Source organism: Phascolarctos cinereus, unplaced genomic scaffold, assembly GCF_003287225.1.
Source record: "Phascolarctos cinereus isolate Bilbo 61053 unplaced genomic scaffold, phaCin_HiC Scaffold_5;HRSCAF=322, whole genome shotgun sequence".
Lineage (NCBI taxonomy): Eukaryota > Metazoa > Chordata > Mammalia > Diprotodontia > Phascolarctidae > Phascolarctos > Phascolarctos cinereus.
This window is the reverse complement of record NW_027555958.1, coordinates 136,120,735-136,145,127: the sequence shown is the minus strand read 5'-3', so window position 1 is coordinate 136,145,127 and position 24,393 is coordinate 136,120,735. Positions and strand designations below refer to the sequence as shown.

General features: G+C 35.1%; 1 protein-coding gene across 1 annotated transcript; it reads right to left on the bottom strand.

Annotated features, from left to right (window-relative positions):
• Positions 1 to 463: 463 nt before the first annotated feature.
• On the bottom strand, positions 464 to 24,172 carry SERINC1 (serine incorporator 1). The gene is made up of 10 exons (XM_020986965.2): positions 24,023 to 24,172; positions 21,686 to 21,847; positions 19,925 to 20,094; positions 15,166 to 15,245; positions 12,492 to 12,629; positions 10,743 to 10,912; positions 10,535 to 10,625; positions 6,828 to 6,972; positions 6,494 to 6,724; positions 464 to 2,082 (listed from the first exon to the last, which is right to left on the bottom strand). Exons 1-10 carry the CDS (start codon positions 24,059 to 24,061, stop codon positions 1,947 to 1,949), a joined length of 1,362 nt encoding a protein of 453 aa, XP_020842624.1. The 5' UTR covers positions 24,062 to 24,172; the 3' UTR covers positions 464 to 1,946.
• Between the last annotated feature and the right edge of the window lie 221 nt (positions 24,173 to 24,393).

The following is a 24,393-nucleotide window of genomic DNA, read 5'->3' as shown; positions in this document are numbered from 1 at the left end:
TGAGCACTGAGATGGAAGCAAGAAGCCAACTGCAAAAGCAGATTCTAAGCCAGAAAATCAGCCCAAGGCAGGAGGTGAATAAGCATTATCAACTAACTATTTTACAAGGTGCCTCCCCCAAAACCCAATGTATTTCTAATTATTCCTTCTTTATCCCCCAAGCCCCAAATTCTTTTAATGTTGATCCATAATGCCCATTCTTCCTTCCCACGAAGATTAGATCTACGGACTTGGGACACCTACATAACCACATAACTGGTAGCAACCATATAATTAACAACTGATATTAAATTTTTTCCAGCACAGTAAAATGGGTAAGGTAGCCAGGTATGTGATAACCTATTTTAAGCTATTCATCACTCTGTATTTTTTAACTTTGTGTAGTTTCAGAAGGGGAAAAAAATGACTACTGTATATTAAGTTGCTTAAGGCTCTCTGACCAAAACTTTACAAACCCCAAATCTCTTATGAATTCATGTTTATTAATAAGTAACATACAGATGCTGAAGTGTGTGAATATCTAATGTAACAAGAGAGATTTAGAATCTCCAAATATAAGGTTGGAGAATGACAATCATTTCTTTATTATACTCCACCTGCATTCATAACCTTTAATGTCACGCAGATAAAGAGCAGTAGTTACATCATACAAAAACAAGTGTTTAAGTATGTTTCTAGGTTCATAATCAGAGTGCTCAATTTGAGATGGAACAAATATGTTTAAATAAAGCCCATGTATTTCAATTACATAGCAGCAAATACAAAAGCATTTAATGATATCTTTAAAACTGCACAACAAACTTTAAGCCAGGGTTCATTCTTTAGCACTGAGTCAAAATAATTTTGCCATTAACTGTAGATATGCTAGGCACCAGCCACAAGAATTACATGGACTAACCCAAAATAGGTCAGGTACAACATATTACTATGAACAATATATTTTGTAGAAGAATTTTTGGTGCCACTTTGGTACAATGGCAAATGCACTTAACTAGTCAGGAGACCTGGTTCTAACCTTGGACAAGTCACCTCACATCTCTACAGTCTCAGACATTCCAGCTCTAAGATTTCTTTCCTGGGTCAAAAATCTACTTTATTTTTTCCCTTAGTTGACTTCCAAAATCCTTCTTACATAAGCCATGATTCTTTTTTCAAAAATCAAAATTTACTTTTTGAAAAGTTACTAAAAGTTCCACCTACATGTAACACATACTTTTTCTTTTTAAAACTGGATATTCTCAGGCTAGAGGAGAGGAGATATCTATTACCCAATGCTCACTCTACACCACTGTGTTAGACACTATGGAGGGATAACTAGCAAAAGTAGGAAAACAGTGCCTATAAAAGTCTTCCAACCTTGGGAAATTTTAAATTTATTATTCAAACACTATTGATTAAATTTTCCATACTGTGTAACCCAAAACATTTTCTGTTGGTGATAAATCACATTTCTTAGAACCATGGAAAAACTGGGGTAGATACCAGCTGTCAGAAAAATGTCTATGTAACATGTTTTAAAGAATTCCAGAATAGTAAATTTCTTGTTAGAGTGTGTTTTTGAAGCAAGTCATCAGGTATTATTAGAAGGCAATCCTATCTTGCTTATATAGTTGATAAAATAACTTCAATTCCACCATGCTTTTAAAATGTAAATCTCTAACAAACATTTTTGCTTTCACTCTATTTCACTTTTCCCTTACAATTCTCATACATCTACTTTTCCTACCACAATACTGACTATATTTCACTGCTACTAAGTCCAACATAAATCAGTGAGCTTGGCAAGGAAATACCGAGTAAAATAGAAAGTGACACAATCTATGTCATGCAGACTAATACCAGGTAGGCTACCTTGTTAACACACACACATATTTACACTAAAGTCTGGAATACTGTCAATTTCAAATAAGCTAGAAGCAAAAGAACTTTTATGCCAGAATTCCAGTTCAGTCAAAATCACGGTTTGTGAGGACAAGTGGAGCCACTAGTGTCCAAACATACAGCACGATGCCAATCCAGCTTGAAGAGATTTTCACCCAGACTGAAGTCCACTTACTGGTCATCTCACGAGAAGGCTCATAACTAAAATATTTGGGGGTGGGGAAAAAAAGAAAAAAATATATTGTATTAATAGTTAATTCTTAAGGCTCTGAGTTTCAGAATTGGTTAGATACATATGTGTACACATACTATTTTTTATCCACAAAACCCTACAAAAAGAAATCTCAGCTTATTTGTTAAGTTGAATGGTATTATTCACATCATAAGAGATTTGTTTCTGCTTTATAGAAGTATTTATTGAAGGATTATATGAGCATTTCAAGTAAGATTTACACAACATTTGGTAAGTAGCTTTCCCAAAACATTTCTGCTAAATTAAGTGAGGTAGCACTTTATTTGGAATAGACTACATTCCAAAGAAGCACTGTCTCATTTAATCAGCATCTTTAAGGAATATATTGTTCTATATAAATTTTTTTTCAGAAACTATGTAATGTACATTCTTCTTAAAGCAAACCATCCATTTCCCTACATTCTTAAATTATCATACATCAGTCAAAGATTTAGAGCTGAATGAACCTAGAAGGTCAGGTAGTATCTCATTTTGCAGATAAGGAAACTGAGGCCCAGTAAGGTTAAATGACTTGCCCACAGTCACAGAGACAGTTAAATGTCACAGCCATAATTTGAACCTGTTTTTCTCCACAACCCCAGTCTGCTTCTAAATATAACCTCGCCTGATAATTCAATGTGACTTAAAACAAAACAAGATCCTAGGTGCTACACAGTTGTACAGCTACTACTCTGGCTACTATCCTAAATGGCCTGTGCCATGCTAGTTTGTTTTATATAATTCTGTCTCTTCTTTCCACAGTAAGCAGTCATTTATAGAATGTCTTTGTTGTTGATTTTATGTAGTATAAAGTGTCTCTTCATTTGTGGAGTGAAAAAACCCTGAGTTTTTTAACTTCATAACTTTAAAAACTATAATGAGGCCCTTTTTAGGAGACCTGCTTTTCAGTATGTCATGGTCATATTCTAAGCATTTTCAACTATCGGTCTTACCTCTGCATTAAGTGGTATGGTTATACTCAATTCTAGTCTGACAGTTCTTCAAATATCTGGCAAGGCAATTAGTAGGAAATGTAACCTGCAATGGGTTTTAATCTACATATCATGCAGCTGGGCTTTTGAATAATCTTGAACAAAGGTTAAAGAAAACTACAGAATGCTAACTTGAGTTCAGATCCTGTCTGACAATGTGACCCTGGGCACTCACTTGATATCCATTTCCTCATTTGTAAAATGGTGTTAATAATTGTACCTACCTTACAGGATTGCTATGAGGATCAAAAACCTTAAAGCACTCTACATAATTTCTAATTTAGTCTTTAATCAATAACCATCAAGTCCAAAGTGTTCCCAGTGGAAAGAAACAATGAAGAGCCTTTCTTTATCACTTTTGCTTCATTAAAAAAATAGTGCAGATAATAGTTATTAGGGTTTGAAATACAAACCAGTCATGGAAACTTTTAAGGATACTAAAGATGAAGATACTAAAGATGAATTATTAAAGATTTAATATTTTAAAATATACCTCTCAAAATGAGAAAAATCTACTTCATTTTTGTTAAGTTTCAACTAAACACAAGGAGAATCTTGGAGCTCATAAAATAATTTCTAGAGCCCAGAAAAAAAAAACATTGAATGATGACACAAAAAAATTGAATGAGAAACTGACTGAAATGTCTGAGGACAAAACTGGATCCCTAATACCTCCCAAATATAATTAAGAATATAGAAATGAGAAGAAAAAAAGAAAAATATAAATATAATATAGATGGAAAGATGGTGGCATCCTAGGACATAATGGAGCCCAGATCTCCCATAAACATACCAACGGTGCTTGGAAATGCACCAGTCTAGGAAAAAATGAACAAGAATCCATTGTAGAGTACTCCACTCAGCTTGAGGAATCACAAAAGATCAACAGAATACTGTGGAGATTCTGCAGTAAACAAGGCTTTGGGAGGGGTTGGCAGACTCCAGTGACCCAAGCCTAGCGACAAACAAAAAGCCTTAGGCAAAGACCAACCTGAGGTATCCCCTGAAGTCCATGGTGCAAGAGAGCACAGCATACCCTTTTGGAAACCAAACACTAGGAAGCATCCAGGCAGAGCTCAGCATTTTAATAGCCTAGAGTCCATTGAAGGAGAGGCCTAATCTTGACATGATATTCAGGACCAGACAGGCCCAGCCCAAGCCATCTAGCTGCAGAGCTTGACCTAAGTACAAGCTCCCCCAAACGAGATGCTGACACTTTTAAGCAAACCAAGGAAAACTCCTAAAGAAATATGTTAGGGTTTAAAAGACACCTGTAGGAAAACCCAGAAGATAATGACCCCACAACAACGCCAGGGAAAGCTGAGGAAAAAAATCACTTAGCTACAAGGATTACAAGGGTACCCAGAAAAAAAAAAACGAAACAAGATAAAAAATGGAAAAGTCTTAAAGGAAATAATGGCAATGAGAACTGACACCTTGGAATTACATGGCAAAAAAGCTCACCTATGAACTAAATGCCCTGAAAATTAAAATGGACCGGACAGAAAATACTGAAACCACAAGAAATATTAATCAAAAGACTAGGGGGGAAAAAAAGAAAAAAGAATTAAAAAAAAAAATCTAGAAAACAAGTCATGGAAAATAATGTAAAATTATTTGATGATCTGAAAATCATCACACACACACCCCACCCCAAAAGTCTGGATACTGTATATTTCAAGAAATTATAAATGAAAACTGTCCAGAATTCTTAGAACTAGAGGGCTAAATACAGATAGAATCCAGTCACTTCCTGAAAGAAATCCATAAATGAAAATTCCCAGGAACATCACACATAGGCAAAATCCAGAGCTTCCAGGTCAAAGAAAAAATATAAGATATCAAAAAGAGTTCAAAGATCAAAGAATCACAGCAAGGATCATGCAAAATGTGACAGCTACTACTATAATGAAGTAGGAAAGCTTAGAACACACAGTCTATCCAGAAAAACTAAATACAATCTTAGAGAGGAAAAAAATGACTTTGATGGAACAGAAGATTTTCAATCATTCCTAATTTTTAAAAAGCCAGAACTGAGCAGATATTTTAAAAATGAAAATGCAGGAGCCAACAGAAGCACAGAAAGGTGCACACAAAAAGAACAAGAGAAAGATTAAAAAAGAGATAGAAAAAAAGAATAGATGGTTTTGTTCTGTCACAGATGACTGGCAAAGATTAAAAAAAAAGACTAATTGGAAGGGTTGTAGGAAAATAGGGACACTAATACACTACTGGCAGTTCCAGCCACTCTGGAACGCAATTTGGAACTATGACCAGAAAGTTATCAAACTGTGGTGCATACCTGTGACTATCACTATTAGGACTCTACCTCAAAGAAACTAAAGAAAGAGGAAAACCTTTATCTTCAAAAATATTCATAGCAGCTTTTTTCATTGTAGCCCAAATCTAGAAACTAAGGAGCTTTCTTCCTATTAGCAAATTATGTTATACGAAATTAATGGATTACTGTGCCCAAAGAAATGACAGAATGGACAGTTTCAAAAAACTGAGACCTCTATGAACTGAGGTAGATCAAAGTAAGACCTAAGAGAGTAATTTATAAATGGCCCCAACATTAGAGAAAAACAACTTCGAAAGCTGATCCCTTTGAGCAATGCAATGATAAACCATGAGTCCTGAAGACTGAAGATGAAATATACTACTCATCTTCTGCCAAAAGTATTGAACTCAAACTGCAATGACATAAAACATTTTGGGGCAAGGCCAATATGGGAATTGTTGAGGGTTTTTTCATTTTTTAAAAAATTGTTGCTGTCATTGATCAAAGGGGGTGTATTAAGGGGGTGTCACATTGTGAAGGAGATTATAAACATGTATAAGTAACTTTTTGAAAAAATTGTACAACATATATATCCTTTTGTGTCACAAATTTGCATTTCTACAGGCTCCAAAATTATCAAGGAATATCTTTATTCCTCAAAATTTGCCACTTTTTTGTTTTAAGATGTGCAAACAGTTCAATATTTGAAGTATGACCCGCACCAAAGTAGAAAATAAACTGTAATTTCCTAAAAGGCCATAGTAATAATAATAACAATACTCCAGTATTCACTTTTGTATTGATTAAAAATAAGAGTTTTTCTTTTTTAAGGCAATTGGGGTTAAGTGACTTGCCCAGGGGTCACACAGCTCGTGTCAAGTGTTTGATCTGAGGCCGAATTTGAACTCAGGTCTTCCTGACTTCAGAGCTGGTGCTCTATCCACTGCACCACCTAACTGCCCTGAAAATAAGAGTTTCTAAAACAGTACTAATGTTACCTTTATGAATTAGTACCATTATATCTTAATTTATGCCAAATGCAAAGTTTCCAGAATTTACAAATCTTAGGTTCCTTTAAAGTCCAAAATGTTAAAAATTTTTATTTACCTGTACCAGTTGGTCAGGGTCATCATGATATAAAGTGAAGCCAAGAAAAGCATGAAATGGAAGAAGGAGTAACTGTAAGTAACACCATCCCTTTCATTGTCTATTGCTCGGTGAACATCGTCACCATCATCAAGTGATCCATCATGTCTGGCCACACCATCTTCTATCAGTGTTGACTCATCACTGGTCAAAGTCAGTTTATTAACCTGACTGTTGTTAGATGACCGGATGCTATGGAAGCAGGTAGAAAGGAGAGAAAGTCATTAGTTTCAGAAAAGTATGATTTAACAATAGCCATATTGTTTTTCAACAAAATTTTATTAATAATGCTTACCTTGAATAAAGCACACAACACAAAAAGAGCATTAGTCCCACAATTCCTTGAGCATCCCACCACTGGACAGAGTCTCCTTGCTTTGGAATGCTTGTTGTAATATTATAGCCAATTATGCTTAATAAACTTGGATTGCACTGTCTGTCTGTGAAGTGAGTAAACATCACATTAGAAAAAATTTGAAGATGGTATTTTCCAAAGAATCTACATTTTACCCATTGCAAAAATTTATTAAGTCAGAACTTTTAAGAGTCTATAACTGTGACTGGAGAGTAAAAGCTAAAAATTATGCTTGACATAGATCTTATAGTTAAACAAAAAAAGTATTAACATTATATGAGTTAACATAGCACTAAATTTTTCAAAAAATTTTATCTATTATCTTTTTTAAACCCCATAATGTGTGAAGTTGCCATGATTTCAATTTTTAAAGGTAAGGAAGGAAACTGAGGCAAAAGTGATTGACTGAAGATCTCAGTGAGTTAGTGGTAGATCAGAAGTATACCTCAGATGTTTTCACTCCTAGTTTTCTACACTTCACTGAGGATAATCAGTGTTATTTACTAAATACTTACATGTGACCAATCTGTATAACTGTCAACCTATCCATGCCCTCTTTATCCTGTCAAGTTTTTATCCACAGACTCTAGAAAGTACACCCAATGTGCTAGGACCCTTGTTCTTGACAATTCATGATTAGTAATGGTGTGCACAAGCTTTCTACCAGCTAGCCTTTCCTCTCATTACATGATCAGCCCCGCTCTCTCCAGCCATAAATCTTTTTTTTTGGGGGGGGCAAAGGCATTCAGGGTGAAGTGACTTGCCCAAGGTCACACAGCTAGTGTCAAGTGTCTCAGGCCACACTTGAACTCAGGTCTGTCCTGATTCCAGGGCCAGTGCTCTATCCACTGGACTACCTAGCTGCCCTTCCAGCCATAAATCTTTATGACATCCTTACACAGTCCCTTTCTGTGGAATCCGTAGCTGGTAATATGCTGCAGTCTATTAATAATGCCCATCATATGACTCTCCATAACACTTTGGGTGACCAGCAACTTTGATTCTTTGGAGAGATTATGATGTATCACATGTACAAGCCACGAGGTACGAACAGAATACCAGTATTTTAAAGATTAGCCTATGTTTCAGAGAAAAGCTTGAGGAAATTTTGAAGAGCTTTTAAATTGCCTCAAGGAAATCTAGGTGGCTTTCTTTTTCAATTCTGGGCCAAGTTCACTCTCTACCTCCATTATCTATCTAAAATACTGATGACCCAGTTTTATGGGCTGTCCAGTCAACTGCATACTGATATTTTCCTACATAGACAAGGCTTGTTTGAGGAAAACATTTAGTTTAGAATATTCTACCAAATAAACTGGGCAAAAATTAGAAGCAGGTAGGAGATGCAATGGCACATTTACTTTTGACACCAGGAAAAAAAACTCCTAACAATCAGAGTTATCCAAAAAGTCAAACAGGATGCCACAGGAATGAATTGCCATTCCCTAGAGATCTTCAATTAAGGGCTGAATGTCCATTTGTTGGGTATGTTATACTAGGGATTTTTTATGCATAATGATTAGATTAGATAGCTACTGAGGTCAATTCTAACTCCGAACTTCTGTGAAATATTAAAAAAAAATAAACACAGTGGGATCTTGTATTGTATGCACTATTCACAATCAATTATGCTACTTATAGAAATATCTACTGGAGAATAGCTTTTGTGAAAAACCTGCCTGCTCTCTTTTCAAATTTTCATTAAGATGTCTCCGATAAGTGCATATTACTTTCATAAATTTTAAAAGATGATAAAATAAAAGCAAAGGTTATTAATTATCAAGTAATTAATAACTAAGTATTTTTTTGGATACATACACCACCCCACCACTCCTTTCTGGCAATAAGGGCTGTTGACTTTTTTACCATTTGATTTCTTCAGTCTTGATCCCTTATTGCCTTCAAAATTTTGCTACCTCCAGAATATATTTCTTCTGTTACCTGGTGTACTCTAGTGATGCTTCCCATATTTGTTTTCTTTGTGTCATTTTTACTTTCTTTTGGCAGATTTGGGGGTTAGAGATTTGGTATCATGAGTCCAAATGTGGTGGTTTGGGGCAGCTAGGTGGCGCAGTGGATAGCGCAACGGCCCTGAGGTCAGGAGGACCTGAGTTCAAATACGGCCTCAGACACATAATTTTATGTTTCCTAGCTGTGTGACTCTGGGCAAATCACTTAACCCCAATTGCCTCACCAAAAAAAAAAAAAAAAAGCAAAAACAAATGTAGTGGTTCTACTGTCACTGATAGAAAAAAGAATTTGTTACAGAAATCTTTGTAGATATTTTCTATTTTTTATCCATAATATTCCAATTTTATTTTTAAAGGGGGCACCTTTTGGATATGGCTAATTGAGTTTCTTACTAGCCTTATGTAAATACTTTCCCCCTCTACTACCACTAGTTTTCTGATGCCATATAAAATCTTAACATGAGTTTGTTAGAAGACTGAGTACAATCTTCTATCAAACTACTCTGTAAGATTTTATAAATAATTTGCATTTTAAATTAGTGTCACCTTTGGTTACTATCCATTTCTCCAAGTAGAGCAAGTAAGTGTTCACTTATTAGTACGGTCTCTAGGATCTTTTGTTCTCATTATAGTGATTAATTAGTATTAGTTAAACTTCCTTAGCAACTAAGAATACTTTATATCACTGTATGTTCTTTTATCCTTTTTTATCAACAGCTTGTTAGAACAGATCAGGATGGATTGCCTCAATTTTATGCCATATAGTCCTCTTTTAATTTGGTTTTCTGTTTTTGCACTAACAAATTGAATGTCTGACTCTACACAGTTATCAGAAAATGACTCCAACATCAGTAACCAGTTATTTTTCCTCTGAAAATATAATCAATTTTTATGTTATTTCAGTGCTTACTCCGTTTAGCACTTCCTGATTTTAAAGTATTAATGTTCTATAGTTCTGATACTTCTAAATATTATACAGACCTCTGACCTTTCTCATTTCATATTTCTGAACCACTTTCAAACATTTTTACCATGTTTCTCCAAGCCCACTTTTGCACTGAAGTCACATAGTAAACATTTAATGTTTAGTCTTATCAAGTTTCTCAAAAAAGCCTCCTCATCCTCCACAATAGGTTTTGGCACATAAGACTACAGTTGCCTCCATTATGCTCTTTTTTGTAAATATCCATCATAAGCAATTTAAGATATCCAGTGTCTCATGAAAAGAAATGTTTTGCTGCCTTTGAATGTATGATACAACCAATTCCATAGTTTCTTTTATTTACCTATTCAAGGGAAACTACAAGATAGCCTTCCATTTAGTGATTTTTTCTTTTCTGGCTTCTGCTTTTACTTACAGTATGAATGAAAAGAGCGACATTCAGTTCCTTCAGTAGAATGTCTACCCTGCAATGTTACAAGGCATCTTTGGCAATGCTATCTATTCTATTTTATAGCTCACTTAATACTAATAGTGTTGAACAAAGTTATCTCCATTATTATATCTTTTAAGGAATCTGGTAAAATTTTGAAATGCACGTGAGAAGTCTCTTGTTGGAAGAATATTTTTCAGGTGGCATTTTTGCTAACTAATCACTCTATAAAGAGAGATTACGAGTTTCGAGAAAAAAGACCGTAAGCTTGAAATAAACATCAAGGATAATTCCTATAACATACCTGGTTCATTCGTCATAGCAGACCAGGTCAGATACATTGTGTAGATTGTGATTACTGAAGATTGCAACAAACCAGATCTTGGCTGTGACTCCTATTAACAATTTTAAAATAAAAACTGCATTTACAATCTGACATGCCTCAATATTTATGAACATTTAGAAACTAATATGACTGTCAATTAAAAGTAGTCTTCAAATAAACAGCGTACTTGGATCTTGGGCAGAATAGACATTACAGATGCTCCAATGCACAGAAGCATATTGACACTGATGAAGGCCTTATTTTCTGAGCAACCGTCTGGGTGAGTGTAGTAGACAAAGAACAGGACTATAGCAACTAAAGACAGTAGATAATTCATTGCTGTAGCGGATAACAAAGCTGTGAAGAGATATGGTTGCAGAGTTAAGTTTCATTACAAATATTAAGAAATGTATGTAAGTTTACATAAGAAAAAATATTTACTAAATAAGTTGTACTACCAAAACCAAAAACAAACCATGACTATATAACTTTTAGTTTCATATAGGTTCTGGAAGAATCCTATGAATTAACACTTTTCAAGAGAACTTTCAAGTTTTAGTATATGCTCTACTCTTATGGGGTTATTCCCCAAAATACACTACACAAAAACTTTTATTTCATATCCAAGATATCACAAATCTGTAATTTTGTCTATATTGGTATTACACCCCCTGATAAGAGATCAAACTCCTCTAAAATTTAGTACATGGTTTAAAGAAATTGCTATGATTCCCCCAAAAATTCCATCAACCTCCATCACATGGGTGTTGAGCCTCTCCAAACTTAGCAAGACTGATCCTTGGGAAACAAAGGTGGTCCCTCACTAAGCCCAAAGCCAAAGTCCTTCAAAACTAGTAGGGCCCACCAAGGTTTGTTTCTTACTCATTTACATTTAATGTTTGTTATTTGGTAAACAGTATTTGAAAGTGAATTTCTTATTTTCATTCTCAAAAGGTGTTGCCCACAAAACACTGCTTTCTCATGAACAAAATTTTAAAAATAAACTTTCAAATATCTAATAAAATAATTTGAAAGCCTTCAAATATCTAAAGAAAAAATTATATTTCTTCTGAATAACTCTCAACAGATGTAGATCTGGCTCACTATGGCCTAAAAGAAAATGTACATAAATGCTGTAATAGAAATATAAGGTAAAGTCCTCTTTATCTTCCTTCATCAAAAAATGAAGTTGTACATCTGTGAATTTCCCAGATAGTGAAAAAGTTACCAAAAATATATGAACCATTTCAGAAGGAAATCTTTCTTAAAAGGTATTACATATTTTCCATCTTAAACACAATATGATACACAAATGAGGCATTTCTTCATGACTCGGTATCATTATATGATCAATCACTGAACTATGTTGCAATGAAATAATGCTTTCAAAAACTATTAAGGTATACAATAGCATTTATTCCTCACGTTAAACAGACCTAGACTATAGCTTCTTAGTTTTTTTCTCTCTAGGCAGGCAGGTGTCCATTCTCCTTGTGCTTGCCTTTCACAGTTCTAAGCTATAAAACCATAAAATTCCCTCTATTAGAAAATTGTGTGCCTAAAACAGAGAGTAAAAAGACTCTGGTAATGCCTTAACTAAGAACAAAATGACAGAGATTTTTATCCAAAGCCACTGTCTCTTCTTTTAGCTTTTCAGAGACCTTTCCCTCTTTTTTTCTAGTTCTACTATGTTCCAGAAAACTGAGGATACTGGGTGTGTAACGTAGACAATCTGAATACCTTATAAACAAAAATATCTCTGGGCCCGTTTCCTCATCTCTAAAATGAGAGCACTATACTAGATGGCAACTAAGCCTCTTCTAGCTCTCCAAATCTTTGGTCCTATGATCTGTACAGTTAATTAAATGAGAAATAATGTTTTAAAATGAGCCTATGTTATATGCTTATTTATGCCTTGAAGCAGTACAAGTCTTACCTGCATACCAACATCTTGAGTTCCCTTCTTCCATTTTTTCAACCCATGATTCATTCCATGAGTGGGCAAAATCAATAAGTAAAACCAGCTGGATGAGAATAAAACAAAAGGCTCCTGCCATGCCCACATAAAACCACACTGAAAGAGAAAAAACAGTAACAAATTCCTCTATAAAAACTATTTTGTATTCATTTTGCATAGACTTAGAGAGATAAATGTGGTCTCCTTGATGATTTACAAGCTCTTTAAAGGAAGGAACTGATTTTTTTTTTGTATCTACAGCAATTCCTGGCATATAGTAAGTACTTAATAAACATATGCTAACTGATTGATAAAAAGGAACAGTGATGAAATTAAAAAAAAAGGCTAACTCATCACATGAACTACAACTGAAAGCTAGGACTAAAAAATAACCCTTTAATTTACAAGCTCAAGAAAACCCAGAATAATAATGATGGTAACACATAAAATTGAAAGTAGAACACCTCAAGAGTAGACACTTGGGCTAAGAAATTGTCATAAAGAATAAACAACAGAATCGGAGAATATTAAATGTATGCTCCAAATAAAGTTTCAATTAAATTATAAAAGAAACACTAACAGTATTACAAGGCAAAATAAACAGAATATATGAAATTATTAAAGTGAGAGGAAATCAACACTATTATGACTATGATAAATCTAATGCAGACAATACACATCAGATGACAAAGATCTGGAACACACAAGGATAACCAAAAAATTGAAATAATAAATATAGCATGACACAATATAAATCAATGTAAACCTCCAAAACCACTGTAACACCAATAAATACCAGCTTTTATTTTTAATGTCACATAGCATAATAACCAAACACACACACACCCCCAACACCCATACCCACACCCACTCACAATCTGAGCAATAATTTACCCAAGGCACTTACACATAGCCTTTACAAGGAAAAGGACAACACTGGGCAGTAAGAAAAGGGAAGGTCTGAATAGTAAGAGAAAGTCTACACATATAGAATACCAATAATACCAATGCTCTTAAGTTTACAAATGAACCCGGAAAAGTCTCAGGGAAGTTAAGTGACTTACTTGCCCGAGATCACAAAGATAATAAGAAAGCTACTAAGTAGCAAATCATCACAGTAAAAAAACATCTCTCAATCACAGCAATCTCAATGGTTAACATGGGATGGGGAACCTTCTAGGTCCTTGGGTGTGGCCAAGTTAAATCCAAGTTTTACTTGAGTGAGTCCAAGTTTTACAGAACAAATCCTTTTATTAAGGGGATTTGTTCTGTGAAGTTTGGATTCAGTCAAAGGTTCACACTTGAGGATCTAAAGGGCCACATGTGGCCTCAAGGCCATAGGTTCCCCACTCCTGGTTTAGATTATAGACATGGATAAAATGAACTAATTTACATAGTTATATACTTTTAGAAAGCTAACAAAGTGATACTTGTCCTACTACTTTAAATTATAGCATTAATTATCACTGGATACCATAGCCACAAATAGAGATTTGTCTTCAAAGTCAGGCAGACCTGAGGTTCAAGTACTGCCTCTGAACATGCTTTATGTACAAGCCTGGCCAAGTCACCTAATCTCTCAATGCTCTAGGCAAAAAAGAAAAATACACACACACACAAATTGCAGAAAAAGTGCTTACTCTTTCTGATAGAGGGAGTTTCATAAACCAACACAATCAAAGGTGCAATCCCTTTTCCTAATTATTAAAATTATCTCACATTGGACCAAAAGGTAGTAAGGTCAATGGAGTAGACCAGAAATCCCCCACAGAACCAAATATATATATAGATAATTAATGTTTGATAAACCTATGACTGCTAAACATTAGAGAAAATAATTAATTCAATAAATGCTATTTAACTGAATAGCAATAACATAAAAAAAGAGAATGTAAAATCAGTAACGTATCTTACACAATAACTGCCTAATCAAATGAGTAGCCATAAAAAAATAAACTAAGAACTTAGCACAGTACCTGACACATGGTAGGCACTTAAAAGGGAAAAATATCAGGAAAGAGATAACCTTCATTATCCATGATGGATGTGATAATTCCCAATAAAAAACATTAAAATACAGGAAAAAATAATTCTGGGGGGAAAAAATCTATCTCTGGGAGAATTCCTTGTCAAATCATTCCCCCACCTCATTTCGCAGAGCTATGGTCATACAATAACAGTGCATATTAATTGACCCCACACAACTCATGGCTTTGGAGAGGGGTGCACAGCACAAAGTTAGTCTGATTTCACCTCAACAAAGGTAATATTCACTAAATTCCTGGAGGAAGATCATGAGTGATTTTGAACACGTTAAAATACTGAAAGAATATGGTAATGTACTCAACAGTTTGGGGAAAAAATTTACACACACAAGTATGTATGTATATATGTATGTGTGTGTTCAGGAAAGAGGCTTTAGATGGAGATAGAGAAATGGAAGTCATTACATTGGACATAATAGCTGAAATGGATGAATTCAACAAGGAAGGATTATACAGACAGAAAAAGTTTTTTTAAAATAAAAGCTCTTTGGGAACATCTACATTCAAAACAAGAAGAGGAGCAAGAGAAGTCTGACAACAGAATCAAGCAAATGCAGCAACATAGTCGCCAATGAAAAACAGAGTACACAAATATTCAGTGTTCTTACCAGTAGTAAAGGGTCCTTCTGGGATAAAGAAAGCTCCAACAGTAATTGCCACTGCTGCTACAAATTTAAAGAACCAGAATCTAAAAAAGAAAAGCATAGATTCTTACTGTATCAGAAATTCAAATATATTTAATATATGATGTATATTTTCAAATATATGTAATTTCACATATACAAAAATTTAAGAGCATATCAAAATAACATCAACTGGTCATGAAACAAGACTTTGAGGGTTACTATAAAGTGAATATAAAGCTCAACTTTATCTACTTCGCATAACTAAGAAAAACTGTTTTTCAGGTCCTACACAAATGATGGCATTTTGACAAAAGAGTAATAATGTTCATTGTGTTAAAATACTATCACTTACCTTGACCTTCATAAAGCTGCTATAGCAATTACAACAATGTGAGGATGTACTTTTTATAAGGTATAATGCACTAAACTAATTAGATATGTGAATATATGAACATTGCACCTAAGGCTGCTATCATATCTAAAAAAGTTAATAACAGAACATTAACCCATATCTTGATGATTCAAGAAAATCAATGAGTGCAACAATGGATTAGGAGAGAAATGGAAATGGATTTTTAAAATCAGTGTTTAAAATGACTTAGTGTTTAAAAACACTAATTAAAATCAAATGGGCATGGGAAAATATGTTGAGTTTATTACATCTATATAATTATATCTTATATCAAGAGGAAAACTACCAGCAGTTAGCTGACAAACTCAGAAAGGAAATACCTTTCTTTTATGTCATTTCATTACTTTCGTCATCTATCACAGTATTACAAAGCTAAAATTACACTGAGAAAATAGTTCAAGTAAAGATAACCAGACTCATAGTTATCACATCCAAGAGCTTCAGGTCATTAAGTGTCATGGCCCTAATTGAAAAATCCCATTCATAAAACGTTTGATGGATATCGTAAAAGAAAGCTACTCACTGTCCCTAACTCTTAGGAAGAAATTATCTTTCATACCATAAAAGAGTAAGGTATTATTTATGAAAAATCAAATTAAAAAACAAACATACACACATAGTTTAGGTCCTAATTTCCTAAGGAGGAAAAAAAAAATCTTTTAGACACAAAAACTAGGTAAGTGTCCTTTCTGCATAATCAAGATTTTCCCAATGTAGTCAAAAAATACTGCTTTGCTAAAAAAATTTCTCTTCAGATGACAAATAATACATTATTATTTAATATGCAGTACTTTCAACTACTGGTCCATTCTCTTCAGGAAACAAAGTGATGGTATGTTGCACATGACAACATTTAGTATATGGAAATGGACTGATACCACCACAGTTAAGGCAGATAGATTTTTACATAGGTTTTAATTCAAACTGTCCCCAAGATGGTTTCTGCAATAAATCATCATTAAGAAACCTCTATGTTTCTCCCTTATACCCTCCACCTCAAGATATAGTTCATTTGTTTCCTATATCATGCCAAGATTCTAAAATTTTGTTTTTTACACCAACTGCCTACTAAAAAAAATATGACATACTGGCAGACTTAATTCTCTAATATCTGAAAAGCTATTTTAAAAAATTTAGTTTTCTCCACATCCTCAGAATATATAAATCATATTTCTATGGTTAATTTGATAGATTTTTACGTTCATTGATGTGGGTATTCCCTCCAATGCTGAAGAATGAACCCCATCCACACTTTCTCATCTTTGTGTAACTCTTGTCGACATTTTCCCAGTAAATTCTCCACAAGAGGTCCCTTTGACATACTGGGAAACCTTCTTGAAGGTCCTGACAATGCCCAGGAAGCAACGAAAAAAGAGTATGCTTCCTGTGAGTCTCATCACTAGCCAACTGCTCTGGTCGTATATTTCTCTGACCATTTGTACCCTTTCTCCTGCTCACTTCTTCACTACTGCATGCCTCTAACTATTCACCACTCACCATGCATTTATCTCTCCACTATCTTTTGGATAGTTTCACGGAGAAGGCTGTGGTCAGTATAACACAACTTCCAAATGCAGCTCAACCTACTATCAATCTTTTTCAATCCTAAATCCTTTTCACTGTAAATCATCAGTGTCTAATCCAGAGGCTGTTAATCCAAATACATATCACAATCTTGGAACAATCATTCTTCATCTATTGATTTTTCCAAATGGATAATTAGGTTGAATTCTTGAGTGATTAGGGACCTAATTTAGGAGTCTCTACAATGTTTCAGGATTTGATGCAACTGACACAAATGTCATCTGAAAACAGAACATTTGGAGGCCCTCACCATGCACAGGGAGTCTCTTCCATTTGGACTCTTGTGACTATCTGCCCTGACAGTCAAATAAATACCTTTCAGAAAGTATATATCATTCTATTTTATGCTTTGCTGTATATTGATAACCAGAGAGTCAATGAACAAAGTTCTCTTGCTTCATTTTCCAGTGTTTTCTGTGATTATTTTAAAGGGGTGTTTTGCTCTATACAATCATTTTAGTTTAAAAGGGGGGGTTATTCTGTCTCAATGTCTCCTTTTTTAAGTCAAAAAATAATAAACACAATGAAATCCTGAATTCTCCGTATCTTTCAATTTTATTACAGTAAATCCATGGTCTGCTATAGAATACTATTTGAGGAAGCTACCTATTTTCTTTTCATACTTTCATTAAGCATTTAGACTATTCTCATAAAGAATTTATTAAGTTCAAAAAGTACGCGTATAGATTAGAAGCTACTGACATTTTCTTGACTGCCTTTGAGCTATATTAACATGAGTAAGTTTTTTCTCCTAAGTTCCTCTGCTCTCTATGTATCTATTTTAAGAATCAGCCCCTCAGTGATCTCAAAATTATTATTAAGCATCTCTAATTTAAAAAAATAAGATTTAAAAAAACTCACAAAAATAAACATACCCCTTAATCCAGTAATTCCACTGTCAGAAATATTCCCTAAGACTATCAGCAGATGAGGTGGAAGACACTGCCCACTAAAAGGTTTTTATAACAGAGGGGAGGGAATAAGCATTTATCACACACCTAGTATGAGCAAGTTCTGTGTTAAGCACTAACAAATATCTCTTTTGAATAACAACATTTTATTTGGAACTAGAAATAAGAAACCAGAAGGACCCTAAAAATCTAATATAGGAGAATGGTTAAATTAGCTATGATACTTCAGTGTAATGGAAAACTCTAAGTTTGGACAAATATGATAAAAATAATGAAATACAGGAAGATATCTAATAAATAATGGTAAAGATAGAATCAGAAGAACCAAATACAAATTATATTTTATGTACTGAAGCACATTTAAATGTAAATAAGTGCCAAACATGTTTAATTGGTTGTATTAATGTTTACTATTCAGTTTGTTGTAAAACATCTGAGTTTAAGCACTTGTGAATTTATAAATTCTTTTCAATTTTACTATTTTTTTCATAAAAGCAAAAACACTTCACAATCTTAATCAGCTTCTTTTCCACTCACAGCATCTGAAGTTGCTCACATCCAGAAAGTAACTGCCTATGATTTATGTTTTGATCTATGATGTCTGTATTCTGAACTAAGGTCCTTAATTTTAGAGCATGAAAATATTAAAGTGGACAACTGTATCTTTAAATCTCAGAGAGAATAAGAGCTCATGGTTACTAGTCTTGTGTTTGGGTCATTCTATAGCTTCCTAATTATTTATCTATATACATACACAGATACACAGCGTGTCCCAAAGTCTTAAGGCAATTGTGTGCATTCCTTCAGTTATGCCACTTGTATAAAAGACACACACTCCACTAACGAATCATTTTTAAAAGATCTAGATCTCTCATTTTAGACAAGAAACTGAAGCACTACCTTAGAAAGGTTCAGTTATGCATCTAATGTTACACAGTTTATGGCAAAGCTGAGATCAGAATCATAGAATATTAGTTTTAGAAGTATAAACAAATTTAGAGATTATCTAATACAATCCCCTCATTTTATTATTTTAAATGAAGTTAAAGTTAAAATTGCTGGCTTTGTTTTTACACCAGTCATTGCTGGAAATTTCTCCCACTTTTCCAAAACGAATCATTACAAGGAAAATCAAATAAGCAAAAATACCAGATACAATGATTTATCTATGTATATAATATTCTGCCCTAATATACTCCTGCCTCTCTGTTTTGAAGGAGGTTATCTGTTAACCAAGATCATTACTGCCAACTCCAAAATTTGACAAGTGAGGAAACCATGGCTTATTGTGGTGAAGGAAATTGCCCAAGGGAAACAGTGGCAGGGACAGGATTCAAACCCAAATTCTTCAACTGTAAATAAGCGCTCTTTCCACTGTACCTTGCTATTTCATTCAATTCTCTCAACATCCAGTCCAGTGTTACTTTACTTCACATATACCACAGCTACTAATGTGATTTTTCTTCTTCTTTAATTTTTCAAAATACAAAATACAATTTCCTAACAATGTTGAAGTTTATGTTCTGATAGCCAGATGTGAATAGTGAAGTCATAAGCACTAATGAAAAAGATTTTTCTCTCATTAGGCAGGAAATAAATACAAGCTGAGAAACGTTAATTTTATAACCACCAGAAATTTTTCCCAAAACTGTTCATCAAAATTTAACTAACTGAAACAGGACTCTAGTTAGCTAGCTTTTCTAACCATAAAATGTACATTAAAAGAATATAATCATCATCAATATTTATTGAAGCATCATGAATACTTTTATTAGGTAGGCTCAGAATTGCTACGTATTTTCTCAGTTTCTTTTTAAAAAAGTTTAAAACTTACCCATTGTGCACTGCAGCTCTAGGATCACTGCTGCTCTTCACTTTGATCATCAATAAGGAGAACAGAAGGAAAAACATGGCCATGCCAAAGCACAAACGGTATACAGCTTTGTATCCAACCAACACACTACACAGCACAACTCCTGTCCCACTATCACAAAATCCAGGAATCTAGGACAATAAACAAGATGCCACGACCAATAAGAAGAAATGTAAAACTTTAGATAAACTAAATATATATAACTAAATTCCTAAAATACAGAATTCCTTAAAAAAAATCTTGATGTTGATTTACCACATCAAGCTACTACATTCCAAAAGCCTTACTAAACTGTAATAAGTCCCACTGACCACCCAGAGTTTAATCCTTTTTATCATGTAGATTTGTCCTGATTTTTCAAAACTGTCCTTTATACTAAGACACTCCACACCAGTAACTAGGTCCCTATAACTCAATCTGTATGAGAATACTGAAGAAAACATGTCTTTTCATTTCTCAAGGAATTGATTTGCCTTGTCAATTTTTAACTGTTTATTACTCAGAGAATTACAAGAATATTGTGCTTACAAATCTCAATTTCTCAACAAAAAGAACCTCCAACATAACTCCTCAGAATTAAGATCTATTTTTTACTAGAATTATTCCTGACTTTAATTTTACTAAAACCCAATTGTTTAAAAAATTTCAAAAGTTTAATAATGCACTTTAATTTTGAAAATAAAACATTTTTTAAGAAATGGAAAAATGGGGCAGTTAGGTGGCACGAGGGGCAGCTAGATGAAGTCAGGAGTACCTGAGTTCAAATCTGGTCTCAGACACATAACCCTCACTAGCTGTGTGACTCTGGGCAAGTCACTTAACCCCAACTGCCTCACCAAAAGAAAAAAAAAATTAAAAAAAAAGAAGAAATGGAAAAAAACATCAAGGTATACAAATCACTCGTGATTTATGCTTCAAATACTTAAGAGCCAAACTACCAGTCTCTACATGTCAAAAAAAAAACAACCCCCGAAAAGCAATTTAATTCAAGAAGTGTTGGAACAAATGGACTTTCGGGGCAAACCAACCCATATTAACAGCATATCAACATCTTTGAATACGTAATCTATAGTTTCAATCTGCTCAAGTAAAACAATTTTTTAAATGAAATGAGCAATTAGAATAATGAGCTAACAAAATAAATTTTGTGGTTATTACTGAGAAGCATTATCAAAAAAAGATCACTCATAGCCCTCTAAAACATAAGAACAGGAAACAACAATTACTGTCAACTAAGGATTCAAAGTTTTAATAACTCAAATGCAGAAATTTCTTCTTTGCTAGCCTCTTCAAAAAAAGGTGCCATTATGAAATGAAGTGCTATTAGTACAATGTCTACAAAGTATTTTTTTAAAATCGGAGAAAGTTAGAAAGAGGCCTAGACATTACCTACGTTATCCTCATCATTAGCTTTAGAGCAGAAAGGTTAACTCACACATCCAAGATAATGAATATCATCATACTAGAATATTTTGATCCCAAGACTATCAGTGGATAGAATATAAATTATGTCATATATGTATGTTTTTTCCCCAAAAATATGATGTTTAGTTCCTTGTGGAAAGGGATATACTTTTTTTAGCTCTTACAGAATCTAAGCAGAGTGCTATTTTATTTGGGGGGAAAAATGATGAAGTAAAATTAATTAAGTCATAAATCACTGCACTGATAATCATATTTCAACTGTACTTACTACAGCAGACAAACAAAATAAAATCTAACCTTATTTAACTGTTCTTCCATTCCTGGTATCAACATCACACAGGATATACCCACACCAATAAGCAAAAAGAATGCATAAATCAGCCTAGTTACTGTGGAGTTATTTCCACTTGGACAGCATCGGCACAGCAGACATGGAGCACTCCCACATAGACATGGTATCTGGTAAAGAGAAAAATGTTAGAAACAAGTCATACTTTAATACAGAAAGCCAATCTACACTACCCACAAAAAGACATGCCCAAAGTTGGAAAAGTTTACCAAAACGTGAATTAGTGATAAAAATCACAGCTGTCTGTATTTAATTCAATTATACTAAAGATGTTACAGAAAGGGTGTAATTATTTTTGTGTGACATGCTAAAGAGATTCTTTAACCTTATTAATTAATTCTATTATTTTTTTCATTTCTTCTAACAAAAATATGAATAGATAACAAAACAAAAACACAAATGTGGGACTCAGAAACAAAACTCATCTGGATTTCCAAATCTAAATCCTGTGATTCTTAAGGTATAAAACAAGGTCTTTTGGATCAAAGGCAGTACAGTGTTCTTTCCATTATGATTAAATTCATATGATTTTAAAGGAATGAACCATTAAGTCATTAAATGTGGTATTTTAAATATATTTAAATTTAAGTTTTGCCAGGAAGGAATGGAAAAATTAAAGGGGGAGGAGACAAGGAAGGAAAACAATGAAAGTAAGTGGAAAAGGAGAAAGGCACATGGGAAGTAGAAGAGAATAAGTGAAAACTAATAAGGAAAATAGAAGCAAAAGAATATTAGGAGTACTGCTTTTATTCCAAGGAAAGTATTTCTGTCATGAAGAGACCCATGCATAAAAAATTACCCTTTGTGGATAGGAGAAAACGTCTCATATTTCTATCAAGGGTATGTCTGGGAGGGCTTAACACCCTTTGGGTTTTTAAAAATATCATTAATTATCAATGAACAAGTTCAATTAAATTCGACTGTTCTAAGCTATACCAACACTTGTATAAAATATAGAAGTGAATGTCTATTTTGGAATAATTTTGAGGTATCAAGAAAGTTGTAGGATAGAGGCCTCGTGCTATATATACAGAAATAACACCCTCCCTAACAGGCATTCCTGTGTCTTTTTTTTTTTATGATCATAGGATGGCAATTTAGAGCTGAATAGGACCTCAGAAGTTTAGTCCAGCTCTCATTTTAAAGATAAGGAAACTGAAAATCACACAGGTAGTTAAGTGGCAGACTGGCTTTGAACCCAGATCACGTGACTCCAGGCGCACTATTTCTTTCCATTTTATAAAGCCGCCGGCCTCCCTAAATTTTTCCCTTAGCAATTCTGCAAGTCATCAATAGGTTTTCCAAAGGAAAGAGGGGATTATTCTAAGTCTAAACAATTCACACCTCCCAGACCAGATTCTAATCTAAGCACATAAATCATTCCCTGAGTCAAAGCTTAGTATTTTAGGACGTGTATTACCTTTTTCTCACCACTTGGGCGATGAAGACTCCAGTTTGCTTTAAGCACTAAGTAAAACAGTATTCTGACAACAATTCAAGGTTTATGCAGTTTACAAAAATCTTTCCTAACGACACTGCCAAGTTCTAGACAAAACAAGAGTTACTAGTCTCCATTTTATCTATAAAATATTTAGTTTCTGGGAGGGAAGGTAACTTGCCCAAGGTCATCCAGCTGTTAACACCAACGACTGGAACCCAGGTATTCCAACCTCCAGGGCACTTCCAAATGCACCAAGCAGCCGCTCTTTACCCAGCAAAACCACCTCTTTACCCCCCTCATTTTCAAATATCCTATTTAACGAAATCCCCCTCCCCCAGAAAAACCATCAAGATTCCCATCTGACGCCCCCGGGCCGCAGGAAGATGCCGAGGCGGGCCCGACAGCGCTGCGCAGTAAGGAAAGCCGCAAACCACGCAGCCCAGGGCGGGCGCTGCGGCCCGGGCGAGGCACCAAGGGCGGCGGCACCGAGTCCGCCCGGCCACAAAGAGGCCGGGCGGGGTGCACGTAAGGGATGGGGTGGGCAGACGACGCCGGCCCTTTTCTTCCCTTTCTCCCCAGAGCCCAGACGATTCCGGGCATGTCTCCCACCTCCCCCACTCCCTTCGCCAGATCCAAGGTTGGAGGCCGCCCCCACCGCCTGGGACAACGGGAAATGAGAGAGAGGGGCTCGAGAGGCAGCCGAGCCAAGAAGCCCCGGCAGGACGCCCTGGGGCGGGGACCAGGGCGAGGTCTCCGCTCCCGGAGCCTCCCTCCCCCTCCCGGGAGTCCTCTCCTTCCCGCAGCCAGTTTCCTCACCCCTCTGAAAACACCCAGGGGGACGTACCCAGCTCGCCATGGAGCACAATCCCAGGACACCCCCCATGGCCAGGAGACAGCAGGAGCACCGGGAGCCGTAAAGATGGAGCCAGGTTCTTTTTCCCTCTCACAGCTTATTTACCATCTTCCAGGCACTTCCGGCCCAGACCCCGCCCCCACCTCTTTCGTAAGAACTACGTCATTTCCCCGGGAGAAAAAGACTGGGCTCCTGGTGCGTTAAGTAAGCGGTGGGGGTACTGTAACGAATTTAGCTTAGTATCCGGCTGGAGGATACGAAGAAAAGATGCGGCCTGGTAGTCTGTGACCCCCAGGTGGACCCGTTGTTTGTCCGGGTTGTCTGCTCAGCTGAAGGGAAAAAAAAATCCCGTATGTAGGGTG

What these genes read in the sequence shown, in the direction of transcription:
- SERINC1 (XM_020986965.2), bottom strand. Translation starts at nt 24,061, where the DNA reads ATGGGGGGTGTCCTGGGATTGTGCTCCATGGCGAGCTGG. An exon ending in TGTGCTCCATGGCGAGCTGG is followed by an intron (nt 21,848 to 24,022) that starts GTACGTCCCCCT and finishes TCTCTTTACCAG; the next exon opens with ATACCATGTCTATGTGGGAG. An exon ending in AGAGCTGCAGTGCACAATGG is followed by an intron (nt 15,246 to 19,924) that starts GTAAGTTTTAAA and finishes TTTCTTTTTTAG; the next exon opens with ATTCTGGTTCTTTAAATTTG.